We start from the raw sequence: 19118 nt of genomic DNA, 5'->3' as shown, positions 1-19118 counted from the left end.
AGGGGGCGCAAAACAAACATGAGTGGACCAAGTTGATATAATATATATATATATAATAAAACAATTATCAACGTACTAACCCCCAGGTTTTATGAAAACACATATATATCATGATAAACATAGGTTTTCCGAAACCTAGCATGCCATGCAATGTCTCAAATCATAACTTGTATATATAATAATCACTAGTGAATGTCCAATAACCCCCAGGCCCCATGCCAGCTCCTCATCTCTGAGCAGACAGTCAGAGGAAAATACACTATAGGCTCCATGCTGGCTCCCCGTCCCTGTGCTAATAGCCAGAGGAAACACACTCTAAGCCTTATGTCAACACCAAGCCGTCGCCTGGGACAGACTGGAATTTATCCCTACGTCCCATAGCGGAATAAGGACTACTAGGTAAGTACAAAACCATTGAACATACATATATTGAAAAGCAACTTCATAGTATAAAGTCATCCATCATCTATATCCATCATCTATACTATAAAGAGGTGTTCTAAACATGTTCTAAATATCATATCGTCATCCATCAGATATTCTATAAGAACACGAGTTATAGGAAAAATAGTAATAATTCAAAATAACCTCAGTAAGCATGTTATCTCATAAAACGTTTCATAAAACATAATCATCAAATCATGCTTTCCATGTATGCATTTCCACTATCAAAACATGCATTTTTTTAAGGGGTATACTAACAGTATTTCGCAGCTGAAGAGCCACGCAACTAGTGAAAACTGAAACGCTACAAATAATTGCCCCTAAGCACATAAATGGTACATTTAGTCAAACTTTACCAAAATGACTTATTTTGGGAAAACAGATATCGGAAATGGATTTAGGACGTTGAAATTAGCCTAAGAGGGGTCCCACACAAAAACCCAAAAGTCAATGTTGACCGTTGACCAGTCAAAGACAACGTTGACTGTTGACTGGTCAACGGTCAGACCGAGTCAAAGTCAACGGGTCAAACCATGTCAACTAGGTTTGGGCTTAGGGTTGGATTAGGGTTGGGCCCTAAGGGTTTAGGGTTAATGGGTTTAAGGGGAAATGTGTTTAGGGCTTGGGCTTAGGGCCCCCTACAGCACATGGCCAAAGACCCTTAGAACTGAAATGGAGGGTTGGATTCAGGACCTTCACAGATGATGCTTAAGGCCTTTAAAACAAATAATAAAAATATACTAAAAATAAAATAAAAATAAAAGGAGGTTGGGTTGGGCTCAGCAAGAATAGCCAAAAGGCCTTAGACTTAAAAATGATTTGGGTTTGGGGTAATTCGGCTAGGTCTCAGTCCAAATGGGTTTGGGTTTCAAGGCAGACGGGTTGGATTGACCCGTTTTTAGGCTAAGCTCTTGGCCGGTTTCTGGGTTGATTTTCCAAGGCTCATAACTTCTTCAATGCTCAACGAAATTGGGTGATTCAAAAAGGAAAGTTGTAGTACTCAGCGAGATGAAGATATTGATACCTTGCACGTTGGCCAACTTGGTTTGGCCGGAAATTTCCTTGAAAGGGGCTATGCTTGCCGGAAAATTTGGAAAAGCTACTCCAAGTTATTTTCTGCAATTCACACATATACACCACTTAAAACAACATTCGATCTAACCCTAAAACACAATCCAAGAGTTTCTAGAAGCTTACCAACGTCGGATAAACACGAAACACGTCAGATAAGATGATGAACAGTGACGCCGTCACTATTAGGGTTCCATGAAGGTTTGCTTGAGTTTTCCCAAGGTTCCTACATCCAGTGGTGTTGGTTTGGGGTTGTTGCTTATGTGAGTGACAAACTTGAGAAAGAGGGAGAGATCACAAAGGGAGAAAGAGGTCCGGAAGTCACATGAGAGAAAGAAAGAGAGAATAAGAAGGGGGAGAGAAAGATGAGGTTATGGGAAGAGAAGAGATGAGAGATAGAGAGTTATAAAAATCAAAAAAAGAAAGAAAAGGGGAAAGGAACTGGGGGACAAATCAGGGGTGGGCCCCTTTGGGCACACCATTTAAGACCCAAAAACCATTTTTAAAAGGAAAATATCCCCAAACTTAGTGAAAATACAAAAATACCATTTTTGTGTTCGGTAAATCCCGAGACGGGTTGTTACATGAGGCACAAAGCGGACAATATCGTGCTACGGCGAAGTTGAGACTGGGATGTGTCACTTTATATATGTGTACATTTTTGCAATCATTTGAATTCCTTATGTTGATGCACAAAATCGGCGAGGACTTTGGTACAACAAAAAGTGTCAAGTTTGTGACATTCGCTAGATTGTTCTGGTCATTAGTGTGGATAAGTATGTAAATGAATAGAGACAGGGAAGCAAACAACACAAGATGTACGTGGTTCACCCAGATTGGCTACATCCACGGAGTAGAGGAGTTCTCATTAATTGTGAAGGGTTTTCACAAATACATAGGTTCAAGCTCTCTTTTAGTGAGTTCTAGTGAATAGTTTAGTACAAATGACATTAGGGATTATTGTGGGGGAATGATCCCCTTTTATAGAAGAGAGTTTCTAGCTTTGTTCTGACATTAACACGTGTCGTATTGTGATTGGCCTCTGATATTGACACGTGTTGCGCTGTGATTGGCCTCTGATATTGACACGTGTTGCGCTGTGATTGGCCTCTAATACCGACATGTGTCGTGTTGTGATTGGCCTCCTGGTTGGAGGAAAAGTCTTGTGGGTCCTTAACGATATGTTGTTGACCGGTGCTTAGTAGTTTCGAGATTGGTCAAGTATGGTACAAACACCTTGACTGATTATTTGTTAATCTTTATAAAGAATTTTAGGGCTTATAAGGACTTAGCATAAATGTAGAATTATTAATACATATAAGATGGTTGTTGGAAGCATGTTTTTGTGTAACAGTGGTGAATGTTTTCGTGCTTAGTTGTTTGAGGTAATATGCATTCATTGACTGAGTAAGGTTATACCCAAAGGCATATTTTCAAAAAATATGATTTAAGTATTGATTTGCAAATTAAGCAACGATGTTGCAGATCAATGGGAACTTGAGGTTTGTGTTGGTAATGCCTTACATTTGCAGATGACCTATAAGGTATGTATAGAATCCATATATTCATTTTAATCTCCAATTGGATTCATTAAGTCACATTTTTCGTGTGCTAGTCAATTATTGGATGAAATATATTTCAGTCTCAAGTTGTTATCAAATTGCATATTAAATGGCATGGCATGGTTTGTGCACTGCCTTAGTTGTGAGGATTTCCATCTACCCACAGGTGTTGGAAATCACCATGAAAGTAACTGGTATGGTGCATAGATCAGTGTCAAAAACATGTTAATTCATCTTGCTCACAAGTGTTGAATTAATTTGTTTTAGGAAGTTTTGGGATATTTTACTTGGACATGTGCCTATTTGGTATTTTCAGTTGTGTCCGTTGGCTACGAACATTGTTTGTTGTTATTGGTCTAATGAAAGTGATGCATGATTGTTTTGGAGATGTATTCACACCTACAGGTTATGTTGGTTTCATTAGATGAAGGATATCTGCGTTGACAGATTTAAGGCTTTGAAGAAACATAAGCTGGACCTGAGATGATATAAAGTAAGACATTTTGGTTTTTGGTTTAAAAGTTTCATCTCTTGATCATTATTTGTGTTTCATGTGAATGAGGATCTTAGCATGTGTGATTATGAAGGTTCTGGGTTGTGTCAACCCTACAACCTTGTTAGTTCCATGTTAAGAAATGCATTTGACAGAAACTGCATTAAGGATGAGATGTAATCACTGTTACATGGCCACTAAATCAACATTAATCTCCAATCTCAAGTATAAACGTGAATATTAAATTTTGTAGACCAAGTGGGAGAATGTTGGATTTATCCAATATAAATCAACTTTTAAGTGGTCTACTGCATGTAATAGGAATGTAATATTGGAGAATAATGTTGATTGTGATATCTCTTAAAGATATCAATCCTATATAACATGTCTTATATTGGAAATAGAATTGATAAAATCCTTAATTGAATATGATTATGATACTTGACTTGGAGGCTAAGAAAGTAAGTTTAGGTTTCCTTTATGGATGGAAACCCTAGCTTTTAGCTTATATAAATACCGGTCCCTATAAACCCTAGAACACACAACATAAGGCTTCCTATAGAGTAGTTGTATTCAACTAGGTGTTTGTAGAAGATCCTAGTGTTGCCATGCCCTTCACCTTCCTTGCTCGAGTACCATGATTATAATTGGAATTAGGTTTGTCACTTCTTTGTTTGTGTTTTAATTGTATAACCTTATAAGGCTAACAACCGTTGGTTATGTGTGGGCCCTCCCGGTGTTGTAATGCGGACATGGTTTGGACGGCGACGATTAATTTGGTCTGTACGGACAAAGGGAGGATGTCTTGTCTATTTGTGAATTTTACTTTTATTTCAAAATCTGAATAATCGCTTATGCTATTTTAGATGAGTATCAATTTTCTTGACAATTGTATCTCTTTTTTGTTTTTCTTTTCTCAACAATATATGTTTCCAAAATATATATATATCATAAACTACTATAATTTATGAGATAGGGTATTTGTTCACGGTCACAGGCGAGCATACGTTGTTGGTCAATTGACGTAACCCATATTTGCATTCTTGTTCTTTTTCCATATGACATCAACATCGCATTAGGGGCAATCAGTTGCAAATTTATGAAATGAGTTAGGATTAGGAGCCGAAACTAAGCCTAACACATTCCATAAAATTAGGCCCAATTGATAGTTCCATAAAAGCAAGTTTTTAAAGCTTGAAATAGCTTGGTAACCAATTTTTGGGCCGCATTCATCTTAAGACTCTTCACATGGTCCATGAACACCTATACACGTCGCACCAATCTCAATGCTTTAAATTCTAATACCCTAAAATCTCAGGCTTTACCATCTCCATCTCAACTTCTCAAACTCCCGGAGACTGGAGTTGGACCTCAGCAGCAATTCCATCTCAGCTGAATCAAACGCCTTCCCTATCGCCCCGTACACCGACCCCGACCGTCTGGAACCTCAGACGATGAGCAGAATACATGTTATGGATGGGGTGGTCATGGATGCTGAGTTCCAGCAAGCGGTTCAGATTGGTGAACAAGACTGAGTGCTAATGCTGTACCCTTCACAATTACTGAGAGAAACATAATAATTCAAACACCATCCATGCATTAGCAAATAGCAAATCACGAAACAATCAAGAATCAAAGTAATTTCAATTTCAAATAAATAAACGTGACGCGCTAGTAATGTTGTTAAATAAGATCCTTAAATTGGAACAGATTCTATATTTTTCGGATCCCACTGCATACCACAATGCATGTCATATATTTGAAAGGAAGTGAAAGCACTGTCTGGGACATGGGATAAGATTAGGGGTGATCACTAAATCAGGCATGTCCCATGCATCCCTCCAAATCTAACTTCATATTCATCGAGGATATGGAATGAAAAGAAAGTACGCATCAGTTATCTTCATCGATAGATAACGTCCCTCAATCGTCCAAGCTGTATTTAAAAACTCTTAGCTTCCAGCTGCAGCTGTTACGGCAACTTGTTTCGAGTCTTCTGCCCTTTCATGCTCCTTATTGTGCATCTGAAATATTCCAACATTTTTACATTCCAATACAATATGAGAAGTTTGCTGAGAAAATTAAGGAAGACCAATACACATTCATGGAAAGGCATCTCACCTTGTTGTTGATCAAGTTGTGAAGAGCAATAACGCTTCGGATGAGGGAAGAAAGATATATAACCAACATCATATCATTTGTTTTCACTGCACATGACAGCAACAACATGAATCAACACTATTAACAAAATAGGCACTAATGCAGGAACCATAAATCTAAACAATAAAGCAGTCTAAACGATAAACATGGTACTTTTTTTTTTTTTACCTGAAAAAGCCTTGATGAGATCAGAAACATTAAGATTTGGAAGTAGATTGAACACATCCTACAAGGATTTGGGATAGAAAAATAAGAAAAATGTATGAGTGTGAGGGTGAAAATATCAACAGTAGGCAAAAGAACTACAATATTTCATTGTTGTGAAATAAAAGTTAAGAGACAAATCAAACTAGCATTACATTAAGATTCTAGCCTACACTACATGTAGGTTAAGCCAAAACCGAACCTGTAGGTGGTACAAAATCTCGTGGTTTAATGGGAGCTTGCCATCAATAACAAGGTCCAGATAACCCCGAATCTCCTTAAGTCTTGCTTCCAATCCCTTCAAGGCTGTGAGTTTCCCTGTAACCTGTACAAGACTTGGAAACTAAGTTTCTTGTATCGCCTCTTATATGCATTAAGAAAATCTAATAAAATTGACTTCATACATACATACATACATACATACATACATACTGTGTGAGCGTAAATAAAACGAGGAAGCTAATGAAAACAAAATCACCAAAACCAAACCTCTGTTGCAAGAGTGCTGATGGTTGTATCTTTCACATCTCTAAGCAAGTGTTCCACTCCTGTTAAAGGGTAATATGGTCAATAAAAACCATAAGTAGAAACAAAATGACCACCAACGCACAAAGGAAAGCAATAAATCAATATGTGCATGCAATAACTTAGAAGTCCTACTTATTCAATGTTACAAGAAAGGGTAGTTCAGTTTCCATGGGCTTACCAATTTCCTCAACTTCATGGGCAGCAATTTCAGAAGGCACATGAACGAAAATCTTCTGGCTTTTCTGGGTAGCATTCTGTAATCGTACCAAAATGTTAATTCAAATTTACAGCATTAAAACCAGGTTTCAAGTCAAAATAGCTCCAACCATAACACTTGTTTTGGAAGAACTTAGTATATGACCAGACCAATACAAAAGGCAAGGCATATCCGAAAAAATTATGATTCTACCTCTTTAACCTCTTCAACGGCACAGTAAGCTTTTGTTGGTATTCCCAGCTCCTTAGGTTGGACATCAATTATGACCAAGACAGGATTTGGAACATAACTGCAAAATCAAAAGGGAAATTGTGATATAATGTAGAAGAAAAGAAACAGGAATTCATACATCTCAAGGATAATGAATAGAAACACGAATTCATGTATCTGCTGATGGGTGCAAAATGCTTAAGCATGTTTCACCATGATAGAGACAAAACAATTAAACAAAAAACATAATATTTCCACCATTTCATAAGAATACCACTTACAGGTATACGGCTTCCTCATAACCAACCATCAATATTTTATAGAAAACTGATGGAGAACCTCAAGGTTTCCAAAATCTCAGACATCTTGATTAAATTTACCAATATTCAAGTTACACAAAAAAATGGGTATCACAGTATAACAAAATGAAGACAAGAGTTAAGAAATAAGGGTTGAAGAACACATTTGCTTCTTCTAGTCAGTTGAGAATTAGTTTCTCTAATATCAATTTGAACGATATGAACCTTACACCTTTAATTATCTCCATGTTGTCCTTCCACTTAAACTTTGTTGACCAGACTGGTTATAAGAAGCATTCATGATATTCATATTCTAATGGAATCTCAACACCAAGTAGATGTTTTTCATAGGGTTTACGCAGGCTTACTCATTAAATAAACCGTGAATGTCTAAGTCATTTTCTCGCAATTTTGGACCTGTGCTGTACCATCCCACAACGTGCTCCTTTGCTGGAAAAAAAAATTATTTGTCAATTTTTGCATCATAACAGATAATGTGCGAATCTAGGGAAGGAGACATAGTATATACTCATACCATTTATTCTCTTTGCCATGGAATACATGGCTTCATGGTAGTTGTGATCAAGAAACCAGATACTGGGATCCTTGTCATCTTCTTCAAAGGGAACTGTGAATAAAGATCAATACTAATATGAGTCAAAAGTAACGCACTTGATCTAGAAACATAGAAGGTTCTACAGGCAACAAGATGAAAACGCAAAATAAGAAGAAAAAAATCAAGTTTAACAAAAACACAAAAACTAAACCACTAAGTTAAATTTAAGAGCGCAATCATGAAGTTCGAGACTGATACTGCATCAAATTCTTTTGAAAAACCAATAAACAATAAAATCAAAATACTACAAGAAAGCAAGTGCTACAGGCTATAGAATGCATGTGCTACAGACTATCAACTAAAGAACCAAAAATGAAATCGGAAATTAACAAGAAAGTGCATTGATCAACAAATATATAGAAAGTACACTGATAAACAAAAACATAGGAACTGCACTGCCCCGTACATAAATCAATCCAAAATTGTGTAGGTCTATGCATTTGGAAAGCAAATTAAAGCAGAAATTTCGCAACTTCACACTACAACAACCTCAGCAGCTCTCGAATTAAACTTCGAAATGCCTTATCAAAGGGCATGTCTGGAATGGGACAACCCCTCATAACTAATTTAACTTTCTACATCTCAATTCTGAAATGCAGCCTAAACCAACTGAAATTCATTCAGCAGCATGCAAATGTAACCTAAATTTGCTTAACCACTTCCAAGTTCAAGCTCATAGCAGCAGAAACACACTCATTCTTTTGAATAATTTAACAAAAATACACCTTTTCACAATGCCATAGAGCCCAAACACAGATTTTCTCACTGACCAAACAAAAATTTACCACAGTTTGGAGCATAATTCAGAACAAAAACTTCCTTAATCAGATAAAATATTCGAATATTCACCCAAAAAAATTTAAATTAATTCAAAATAAATAAAAGCAAACGAGATTCAAACATAGCCGAGAAGCAGAGGGACTAAGCGAGCTTGTTATAAACGAACCGGCGTAGCTGTTGGTGACGTCGACGGTGCCCTTGTACGACGAGCCGAGCAGAACTCCGACGACGCGCTTGCGAGTGTCTTTGGCGACCCTGTTGTAGTTGTCGACGATGCTGAGCAGAACCAGCGGGTGAACTATCACCTTCTCGATCGGCCTCGCGGAGATTTGCTGCGTTTTGACCACATCCATTGCTGGACTTCTTCTGCTTTCTCTGAATTTTCCTGCTTTTTCTGCAGTAATTTTGAGTTAGCTTCTTCTGCAGGAAACCTCTGTCTCTCTCCCTAATTTATTTGGAAAAAGCTCTTTGCTTGCTCAGCTCTTCTTTGTTCTCTTTCCTTTCGGTTCTCTCACCGGACTTGATAATTTGAGCTCGTTTGGATGTTCTTTAAAATAATTGAAAGTGTTTTAAAAAAAATATATTTTAGGTTTCAAAAACAGTTATATGCTTCTTTCAAGAAACAAGAAGCACTTCAAATGATTTTCTATGATATACTTGCATCTTTACTAATAATTGATTCTAAAAACATTTTCATCAAAAACGCTTTCAACCATTACAAATTCACATACAAACAAGTTCTTTGTATTTGAAATAATTTTATTTGCTTTTGGTGCTTGAGTTGGGCACCAAAGCCCATGTTATGAAGATTGAACCCAAGATTTATGGGTTTTATTATGGGCCAACTACATTTGCTTTTGGGCCTGTTGTAAATTGCTTTTCCTTCTTATATTTTTTTGACTAAGTGATCTAAAATTAAAATCTTGGTATAGACTAAATTTTGATGACACAACGATGAGATATCAACGACATGCTAAAAATCAATTATTTCATCAACCATCGACTCAAGTTAGATCTTTTCAGCCAAAAACCTTAATTTTTTAAGACGTTATTGTCATGGCCCATGACACTCGTGTCAAAGTACTCATACAAGCTCCTATCACTATCACCCAATGGTAAGGTGAAATTCTTGTGTCCCTGACAATCAGGCTAGGTAAATTGTCCAACTCATTTACAAAGGAATGAAACTTTTGCAATAAAATTTGTACCTACATGAGGAGAGATTCTTGCATCCGGCCGGGCATATGGGGGCATAAGGCTCATAGAAAGACTATTTGGGTGGGCAAAGGTGAGAAGAATAAACAAGGGGACCCTACGTTTATGAGTATGGCTGTATGGCCTTATTGGTTCGGTCGGCCATATCCATATATATTCCTCTTGCATAAGGTCATGTTGTACCTAAATATTTAGGGACCAGCTTCTTTGTAAGTATGTCGAACCACCTAGTTTAATTGTCAGACGCAAAGTTCTTCAATGTTATGGATACATAAACATAAGAAGTAAACAAGTTGTAGACACTTCCATACCAACTAACTTCTAGTCTAGTAACACTTCTCTTTTCAATACTAAAATAGGTTTTAAGCTTGAATTTCAATCTCCTCCCGTTAATTCAAACTACGAAGAGAGTGATTCAAACTCGAGTGCATACAAAAGAACACAATCGATTGAACAATGTAGATACGCTCACATCTGCAATGAAAGAGCAGTTTTAGAATATCCAAATGATATTTAAGAATAGTATAAAATGTGATGGATAAGACCAAGGTAAGTGGATGAGAATTGAGTATTACTTTACTTAGTAAGGATAAATGAGGGCTGTGGGGAAGTGGGGAAGCTCTAAGATTAGTACATGAAATGCAAAGCTGGGAAGCAGACCCAAGGTAAGTAATAGGTATATGTCATATGACCAAGGCCAAGGTTAAGTATTTTATTCACAATTATGCAGCCCAAGGAGACATTTCTCATGTGGAGCAAGAGAAAATTCCAATTTCCAAGCCATTCATACAAACAAGAAATCCGACAGAGTAAATCACAGAGAAATTAATAACAACAAGACAGTGCACATGCAGAGAAGAATGTCCAACAATTTCCAATATCTTAATTCAACAACTCAAATTAGCGTCAATACTACGTAAACTATTCAACAACTATCTCTCCCTCCCTACCTTTCCGTTCACCCTTTCATGCCAGCTGCTAAACCCCAAATTCTACAAATGGCAACCATGAATACTAGCTAGCTAGGAGCTTCTTTTTTCCGTTCTTTTTCTCATAAATTTGAAGCATGTAATTCAAAGGAAACTTAAACGCAGATCCAAAGGTGGAAGGTCCATTTCTGTCCCAACAGTGTAGGTAAAAGCTGACGCCTCCTTGCAATATTCGTTTGCGTGAAATCTCAGCTTCTCTCCTTCAGATTCGTTGAAAGAGTTTATGGGGAAAAGTTGAAGGGTCTCAATCACTCTCGCCGGCTCCGAAACCTGATTTATTTCTGCAAGGAACGGAAAATAAAACCGTGAAAAAAGAATACAAGCACCATATAAATTCAGGTGCATACTAGAAAAACCCTAAACCGAAGTACTTCAAGAAAGAGAAATTTTAAAGCAACGGACGTTTTGGAGACATGTTCTCCTGATCTCGACGAATGATATCCTTTTCATCAATAGAAACTTTACGCCGCTTTTGTCTTTCTCTGGCTTTGTGATTCTGAAACCAGTAAAAGACGTTCTTGCTCTCGATCTTGCCATAAAAGCTTAGCTGAGAGGAGATTTTCTGAATCTGATCAGTGCTCGGCGTTCGGAGTCCAGACCTGAACAGGTCAGTCAAAACTTTAACCTGTTCTGCAGTTGGATTCCAACGCCCGCACTTGGTTCCACTATTACCATTACCACCATCGCGAAAACTCGATGCCTTAATGCAAAATCCTGACATGCCCTCGTCCATATTTCAGCTTCAAATGGCTAGAAACAAAACCAGTCTGTGCTGCTGCCTCAGGAACTTCCTTTTTCTGAGCTTCTGAACTCAAAACAGTGTGAACCCGTGTGCATATATAATACCCTAAAGTAGACAGTACTTTGGTTTTTTTTTTATTATAATTTTTTTGTGTTAGTTCTTTGTTTATACATTAGTCTGCGTTGTTTTTAGAGAATTTGAGATTGAATAATTATGTGGATTTGTTCGGTTTTAATTATCTTTGCCCAGTTTTCTGTGCTGAGAGAAAGAGAGGGACATGCGCGAAAGCTGCCAATGTTCAACATTTGTCGGCGAGCAGACAAGATGAAAGTTTTCCCTAAACTATATTTTTTGGTATTTACTTACGTTAAGTTCATATGCATTATATATTTCCACATATTTTTTTTTAGCTTTTCAAACATTGTGTTTTTATTTATAGTAGTCGAATTGGATAAGTGAAATAGAATTAATCGTCCATAATTAAATATGAGTGTAAAAGGTTAAAAAGATGTGTAAAACTTACTTCCCTATCAATTTTTATGGTTTTTTGTGCTTTTCAGTTATGAGCAAAACCCTTCTAACAATGTTTAGATTAAAAAAAAACACTACTTCGTAGAAGAACACTTATTATATTTGTGGTTTTTTGTACTTCAAGGGATTTCTAGAAAATCCCTTGCATTTTTGTTTTTAAAAAAAAATAGAGAAGTACTTTATAAAAATGCATTTCCAAACCATTCATAATTAGTATAGTAAGTCCAAGATAACCAGACATGTGAGTAAAGCCAAGCATCATTTTTAATTAGTTGGTGTCTGCTAAAGATCATGTAGAAGAGTGCAATCTCCTGGATTATCTTAATTGGGGGTATTAGCAGAAAAACGATCGATGCAAGTGAAGGTCAAAATTACACATTGTCTGTTTTGCATTGGACGGTTGTGATCGCAACAGACTGACAAAGATACTGAGTTAGGTTGACCCTAAAAACTGATTACAGCTCAGTCAAATAGAGTGGGGACAATTGATATATAAACCTCCTTTTAATTAAGGATGTGTGGGAACATAAACAAAGCGACAATAAAGCCACCAAAAATTGAAATTTAGGAGGGACGGACAACGCATGACCAGCCAAAATGGGAAAAGAGAAGAGGAGACATATATTGGATTTTCTTATGTCATGTGCCTCCTGTCGTAAGCAACTACATCCCCCTTTTTCCAGTCACTTGGTTTGCTTCATCTTTTATCATTTGATTGTATGTTACCCAATTCTGGGAGTGATCAAAACTGTAGGTGAAGTTTTGTATTTTAGGGTTTGTCCCTACACAGGGATATGTTGGATGAGAAGGTTTGAACGTTAATGATCATATGCATGATACATACGCCATTAGATTTGCATGCGATTTACTTTTTTGAAAAATGGAACTGATCTATACGCTACACATGCTATACTTTTTTGCGAATGAACATATGTTTCATTAATAAATGAGTGCACGACAAAGTGCAGATAAAAAAGTTCAAAAAAAAAAAAAAACACTAGCTAGAGTAGCTAGAGGAGGGTTTTGGAAAATAGCTATGGGGTTTAGTCGATGAATGCAAATCTTTAATTAACATGAACTAGAAGTGTATGTGGTGAATGTTCATTGGAAGAGAAATGAAGCTCTGATATGGTAGCTAAATTGGGGATTGATTGGGATGCAGATATTTAAGTTCTTGTGGAGCCTCTAATATACTTTCTGTATGTATACAGTCTACTAATATTATCAGATTTCGTACTTTTTTTCTTTAGAAGAAGATTCGAACTTGAGATATATTTCAATACGTAAAAGAAAAATAAAACTAATCAGGAAGAACGATAAGTTTTGTAATATTTAACCTTATTGATTACTTCAAAACGAGGATAATGGTTTCATGATCCATTTAATTCAGACGTTTGTGACAAAATCCCAAGAAAAGTCTTCGAGCATGGATGGTTTGATTTGATCTCTCAAGATTTTGAATAAGATATAATATGTTTTGGTAATTGCTAGTCAAGATCGAAGAGCAGTGTGGCCAAGTTGTGTTGCGCACTTTCAACAATTCCCGATGGTGTTCGCATTCACGAGTAAAATATTTGTTTGTTCGCACTTGACACAATAGTTTGCTGACTGCTGTCTGTGAATGTGGTCTTCTATCTAACCCCTAGGACTCTTAATAATTAGTACTAAACTAAGAAATGATCTTGTTAATTAGCGAACAGGCTATGCATGTCAGGAAACTAAATTTGGAGAGATCATGGATTTAATTAATTTGTTTAATCGTGGTAATACAGCACTAGGATTTTTGCTGGGTTGGCATAAGCACTAGGGTTTGCATTTTCCTGGGTAAGTGCCAACCCACGATCATCGTCATCTTGAACATGTCTCCTTTGGAAGCAACTTTTGCCCCTCTTTCTGCTTATGCAGGTGAATAATATTTGTCAGAACTGAGTTCGTAAACTAATGGATAGAGAAGTTCAAATCTCTTTTAAACATAGACTTCCATTCTTCTAAATATTGGCTCTTTTATAGTTTCTTAAATTTCCGATGTCAAACAATACTCTACATTTTGCATAAAATATAATATAGGCTTAGTTTTAACTATGACACATGTACTCTTCATAAAATCTGACTTTACTGTATGAACTCTGTTTTGTTTCACTTTATCCAATGTACTTATACTTTATGTCTCACTTTACCTTATTCCGTTAACTTCGTCACATAAACCGTTAACTTGCTGACTTGCAGTGTCTTTAATGTGATCTTGGTTAACAGAAAATTATAAAATAGATTAAAATGTGACAAGTTAACGGTTTATACGACGGAGTTTAACAAAATAAGATAAAGTGAGGCACAATATAAATACATGGAGTGATAGAGCACAAGGAGTAAAGTGAGAATTTTTTTTATTTTTTATTTTTTATCGTAGCTAAAAATAAGCCTCAAATATATTCACTAACATGAGGCATTTTTGTATCTAACATGTAGACAATTTTTAACAAGTAAAGTGACGTGTGACTTAAATGCGAATATCTAACCCAAAATCATATAGCAAGTTAGCAATGGGTGGAAGGACTTAAAACTTTTTAAGCTCATATATTTTCTTTGATCTTTGTATGGGACATTCTCTCAACAAAATTAGGTTTACGAACTTTATTATCTTAAGGAACGCATGCTTCTCGATCAAAGCATTTTACTACCTACATTTGACTGAAAATCCCAACTTCCAAATTAGAACCAAAACATTTGAAACCAAGCCAGTACTATTAAATATAAAGAGAGTAGGTTGGAAGTGTGAGATTGGTAAAAGTGCCACGCTGTCCTCTGTGTGTGTCTTTTGTAATTGTCCATCTATCTTAATCTAATCCAATAGATAATTAGAGCAATGGTCTCTGAATTTTATCTCAATCGGAACTTTGATCTCTGAATTAAAAATTCGTGAGCATGGGTCTCTGAACTTGCTAAGATATGGAATAAAGGGTTTAAAGGGACAAAAAATGGATGGAAGTTCTAAAGAAGCTGGCCAAAATCATCTTTGCTCCACATTAAAACAAGTGCAGAAACCAATACTTACGGATTTTTTATTCAAGGACCAAAGATCTAATTGAGCTAAAATTCAAAAACCATTGCTGAAATCATCTCTATCTAATATATCTACAAAGCTATAAACCCTAAGTATAAACCTTTTGTTATAATATTTGTGGAAAAGAGTCGGGTAAAGATTTGCGTTATGGTGAATGTGTAAAACGTGAGATTCAAGAAGTCATAAGCTAGAATTAGGGCACGCGTGAAATCCAGGCCGCCCCATAAACATCTTGCCTTGTTTTCTACTTTCCTGTCTTCCATTGCTGCTGCTGTTGCTGCAGTGGAAGCTTCACCGCCATCATCAAGACAAAAAGGCCAAAAGCCACCCCACTCAGATCAAACATTCCTTATTTTATAATTAAGAGAAGAGAATATGAATTTGGGGGAAAAAGATCCAATCATATGTACTGGTTGTTTGCTGCCTGGCATCTAATTAGTGGCCAAACTCATTAGATTATTAGGTATCCTGTTAACCCCATACCCGCTAAATTAATTTTGGTTTTATTAATTATGATCCGTGTTAACCCACTAACTTAATTTTGGTTGTTATTAATTATTGTTCATGCATATGCACAATTGGTGAATTGCTCTGGGGCTCTCTTCAATCCATTGTGTCACGAGTTCAAATTCACAGTGTAAATAAATATCGAATGTATTCAAAAGGAAAAAATTTCATGTACATGCACTTAGTGTGATTTCTGATAATAACGTGTGATATTTTACCCGCTTCATATTCAAATTAACAGATTCATCGGGCGACTCATTGTGTACAAAGCGGATATTTATGGACAAGGGAAGTTCAACGTAGGACTCTCAATCTTATCAGAAATAAATGCTCTTAACTAGTGAGGCACAGACCCAACCAACAAATGCTACGGGGGCAGGGGCGGGGGCTGAGCCATCTGCATAGGAGAGTTGTGTAAGTTGGAGTGGGCTAGAGGCTAGGTCCGTTCTTGTACCAAGTTGACTTACCTGCTTGTAAATTACTAACGAGAAGAGTAGCGCTTACCCGGCTGGGCATACCGGTATAAAACGAAGACAAACTATGCCCCCAAGTCAGCAATGGCTTCGTCAAGAAAGTTCACCTCTCGAAAAACATTGCAAAAAACAAAATTATCTGAAGCCTCCTGGATTTACCAGCAAAGGAGAAAAAATTTACAGAGTGTTGAATATTAGATATGTGCCCGTCAAGAGAGTAAGGGCCTACGGATGGAAAAACAAGTCAAGCAGGAGTATCAAATCAGTTTTGAGAATTAGGGAACAACCTATTCTGAATTTGGTAAAATAAACTACAAAGTCGAAGCTTCAAACAACGGTACAGAAACAGGATACGAACCATAAAATTAGCTCCAAAATTGATCATGTTTCTAGCCAACCATTAAAGCAGTATTGAAAAGATTGAACAATCCTACCTATATTTTCAATGGAAATAAAAATATTACACCCTTCTCTGCAAACAAAGATCCCGTTCTCACAGTTGGTCATATATCCTTTGACAGATTACTTTCAAAAGTAGAATCTCATGACATAGGTACTGTAAGCGAAGGCATTACAGAACCTGAGCAGCTGTGTTCAATTTTTCGGCTAAGGTGAGCTGTGTCCTTGTGATGCTTGACAAATACAGTAAGAGCAAGTTGTCCTGTAAGTAACAAACAAAAGGACAAGTTTAATGTCAAAGAAACGCTCGCCAAACTTATAACCCTAGTATTGAAGAACTATTTTGCATCATTACCCTACAACTGACAACAGGAAGCTGTGAACGACATTGATAATAGATAACTAAAGTAACTGAATTTTTTTGATCTGTATCTTTCATGATACAACAAAATGAACCAAAATATATCGCACCTGCAGGCTGTCATTGATAAGCTTATCAAAAGCTGATGGAGACAGTTTTGGAAGAGATGCAATCGTATCGAAAAGAAATCTCCCTATAGTGTTATCTTGTTCAATACGGCCTTCCTGAAAACATGATACCTCATTAGAATTAAGTAAAATAAATGGAAAGACCAACTTAAGAAGGTTAAGTATCGTTACTAACCACAACATTGTCAACATATTTGTAAACATCATCAATTAAAGCTAGAAGCCGCTCCATTGAGGCTTCCATTCCTTCAAGATCAGTTGGGAGTTTGTCAACCATTGGGGTCTTTAAAATATCATCTGTCATCATGGAAAAGCATATGATTTTGAATCAGATCTGCATTGTGCTTAAAAGCTCAAACAATGATATCCAAAAATTAGTAGGAAGCAATGAGTTCAACCAATGTACTAAATAAAAGCTTAGGCACAAAAATGACAAACAAACTATTTTTTATTGATGTGAAAAGCACATATAGCACATATAACTAGTTCCTTCAACCAATTGTAATTCTCAGAATTACTAGTTCCTTCGAGTTTCCTCCAAAACTTAGCGTAAAAGTCACTTCTGTTTCCATCAAGTCAGAAAACTATACAGGGAAGATCAAGTGAATGTGTTGGGCGTGTGAACACCAATATGGTCACATGATGCTACAAACAGTAAAAGTTTAGAGGGATAAACTTACATCCAACTCGCTCAGCTTCAACCATGCGAAGATCAAGAGGAATTTCTTGAAACTGCGCAGCAAGTTGCCGATCTCCAAGAGACAAATTCACCGAAACATAAGCTTTTATGGTACCCGCTCCATTAACAAATCCAGTATCAACAGTCAAATGAACCGGGTTGGGAGCTTCTCTAGAATAGAATTCATGAAACAATGCACTACCACCAGTAACTCCAAGGCCAGTTGAATACCTACAAGTAATGATCAAGGCACAACAATAAGCATTCCAATCAACTTGAAAACTTACAAATCTCTATTACATATGTTTAAAATAAACTAGCATGAACTTTTAGAAATTTGCGAAACTATCATTGGGAAGCATTGAGCTCGCGCTCTCACGCGTACCATGAAATACGAGGATGTTCCCTATTCCATTTATGAATTCGTATTTTTGGCTCTAGTTACAGGTTCCGCACCGAATTAAAACATAAATTACACAGAAGAAGCAACATTTCACCGGAATGAATATCATTATGAAACACAAAATTATTCGAATTCGTCAATTAAAAATGCCTGAAAAGTTGCACGATAATAACTAAGAAATCTAAAGCAGAAAAGATAGTAACATTTACCATCCAACAATGATTTCCTTGGGATTCACCTTCTGGTGGGATATCAACATATTGTGATGGTACTCAATATCTAAAGCAACCTGAATATTAGATACCGAAACAAAACGTCACTAAAATTCTAACGCAGGATCACAAATTCATGGTGTTAAAGAAATTAACCACAATTTTCTCATCAACCAAACAGGGGGAAAACCCAAATCACTAAATAATAATAAAATTAAAGAAACAAATGAGGAAGAAGAACCTGCTCGGCGCTCACATGAGGAACAGCGTAGGAGTTTCTGATGTCGACAGTTCCGTCAGGCAGGACGGAGCCGAGGAGCGTGCCGATGACGCGCTCCGACTGGTCGGGACGCCTGACGTAGCAATCGCAGATGTTAAAGATGACGAGAGGATGAACCTTCGCCGACAAGCTCGACGACGGAGACGTGGAGAACTGCAACACAGTGTGCTCGATCGCCGCCATTCTCTCTCACCGCCGATGGATCTGGATTTTGTTTAGGGCTTAGAGTGCAAGCGAGAAAGAGCACGGAGGATGGCGAGAGCGCTAGGGTTTTGGGGGATAGAGAGAGAAGAGAGTATTGGATTTCACTTATTTTCATTTTATTTTAGGCCCTTCATCATTAAGAAATCCAATGGTCTAATGGGCCTGTCTTGGCCCAAATAGGCTTCAAGAATAAGAGTTGGCAAAATCAGAGTATGATTCTCTCCCCTCCAAATTCCCTTCTCTCCCCTCCTCTCTTACTTTCCTATTTTTCTTTCTTTTTCTACAAATAAGTCAACACAAAATGTTGACGTAACTTAATTATGGCCGTTCAAATATGAGGAGACTACAAA

The 19118-nt window shown here is 36.9% G+C and overlaps 3 protein-coding genes across 4 annotated transcripts; all 3 read right to left on the bottom strand.

Moving 5' to 3' along the window:
* Positions 1-5202: 5202 nt before the first annotated feature.
* Positions 5203-9163, bottom strand: LOC137720787 (26S proteasome non-ATPase regulatory subunit 7 homolog A). Its single transcript, XM_068459897.2, has 10 exons — positions 8751-9163; positions 7724-7816; positions 7557-7638; positions 6872-6968; positions 6641-6716; positions 6424-6482; positions 6137-6259; positions 5899-5956; positions 5692-5777; positions 5203-5594 (listed from the first exon to the last, which is right to left on the bottom strand). The coding sequence occupies exons 1-10, from the start codon at positions 8935-8937 to the stop codon at positions 5523-5525; spliced, it is 933 nt and encodes a 310-aa protein (XP_068315998.1). The 5' UTR covers positions 8938-9163; the 3' UTR covers positions 5203-5522.
* Positions 9164-10567: 1404 nt separating this feature from the next.
* Positions 10568-11579, bottom strand: LOC137719654 (WUSCHEL-related homeobox 5-like). Its single transcript, XM_068458689.2, has 2 exons — positions 11191-11579; positions 10568-11069 (listed from the first exon to the last, which is right to left on the bottom strand). Exons 1-2 carry the CDS (start codon positions 11519-11521, stop codon positions 10873-10875), a joined length of 528 nt encoding a protein of 175 aa, XP_068314790.1. The 5' UTR covers positions 11522-11579; the 3' UTR covers positions 10568-10872.
* A 4798-nt stretch (positions 11580-16377) lies between these two features.
* LOC137720500 (eukaryotic translation initiation factor 3 subunit F) lies at positions 16378-18915 on the bottom strand. Of its 2 annotated transcripts, none has more exons than XM_068459575.2 (6): positions 18526-18915; positions 18282-18361; positions 17671-17900; positions 17166-17287; positions 16973-17086; positions 16378-16763 (listed from the first exon to the last, which is right to left on the bottom strand). In XM_068459575.2, exons 1-6 carry the CDS (start codon positions 18745-18747, stop codon positions 16674-16676), a joined length of 858 nt encoding a protein of 285 aa, XP_068315676.1. In that variant the 5' UTR covers positions 18748-18915; the 3' UTR covers positions 16378-16673. The 2 variants fall into 2 exon arrangements, with proteins under 2 accessions (XP_068315676.1, XP_068315677.1); XM_068459576.2 differs by having other exon boundaries at positions 18541-18870.
* Between the last annotated feature and the right edge of the window lie 203 nt (positions 18916-19118).

The sequence above is a fragment of the Pyrus communis genome, chromosome 1 (genome assembly GCF_041283825.1).
Source record: "Pyrus communis isolate YQ-2024b chromosome 1, ASM4128382v1, whole genome shotgun sequence".
Classification (NCBI taxonomy): domain Eukaryota; kingdom Viridiplantae; phylum Streptophyta; class Magnoliopsida; order Rosales; family Rosaceae; genus Pyrus; species Pyrus communis.
The sequence above is the reverse complement of the archived record's forward strand: the minus strand, read 5'-3'. Positions and strand labels throughout refer to the sequence as shown.

What these genes read in the sequence shown, in the direction of transcription:
- LOC137719654 (XM_068458689.2), bottom strand. Translation starts at nt 11,521, where the DNA reads ATGGACGAGGGCATGTCAGGATTTTGCATTAAGGCATCGAGTTTTCGC. An exon ending in GGAGAACATGTCTCCAAAAC is followed by an intron (nt 11,070 to 11,190) that starts GTCCGTTGCTTT and finishes CGTTCCTTGCAG; the next exon opens with AAATAAATCAGGTTTCGGAG.
- LOC137720500 (XM_068459575.2), bottom strand. Translation starts at nt 18,747, where the DNA reads ATGGCGGCGATCGAGCACACTGTGTTGCAGTTCTCCACGTCTCCGTCG. An exon ending in TGAAGCTGAGCGAGTTGGAT is followed by an intron (nt 17,288 to 17,670) that starts GTAAGTTTATCC and finishes CCATGATGACAG; the next exon opens with ATGATATTTTAAAGACCCCA. An exon ending in AATATGTTGACAATGTTGTG is followed by an intron (nt 17,087 to 17,165) that starts GTTAGTAACGAT and finishes TCATGTTTTCAG; the next exon opens with GAAGGCCGTATTGAACAAGA.
- LOC137720787 (XM_068459897.2), bottom strand. Translation starts at nt 8,937, where the DNA reads ATGGATGTGGTCAAAACGCAGCAAATCTCCGCGAGGCCGATCGAGAAG. An exon ending in CATGGCAAAGAGAATAAATG is followed by an intron (nt 7,639 to 7,723) that starts GTATGAGTATAT and finishes TTTTTTTTCCAG; the next exon opens with CAAAGGAGCACGTTGTGGGA. An exon ending in ACAACTTGATCAACAACAAG is followed by an intron (nt 5,595 to 5,691) that starts GTGAGATGCCTT and finishes GGAATATTTCAG; the next exon opens with ATGCACAATAAGGAGCATGA.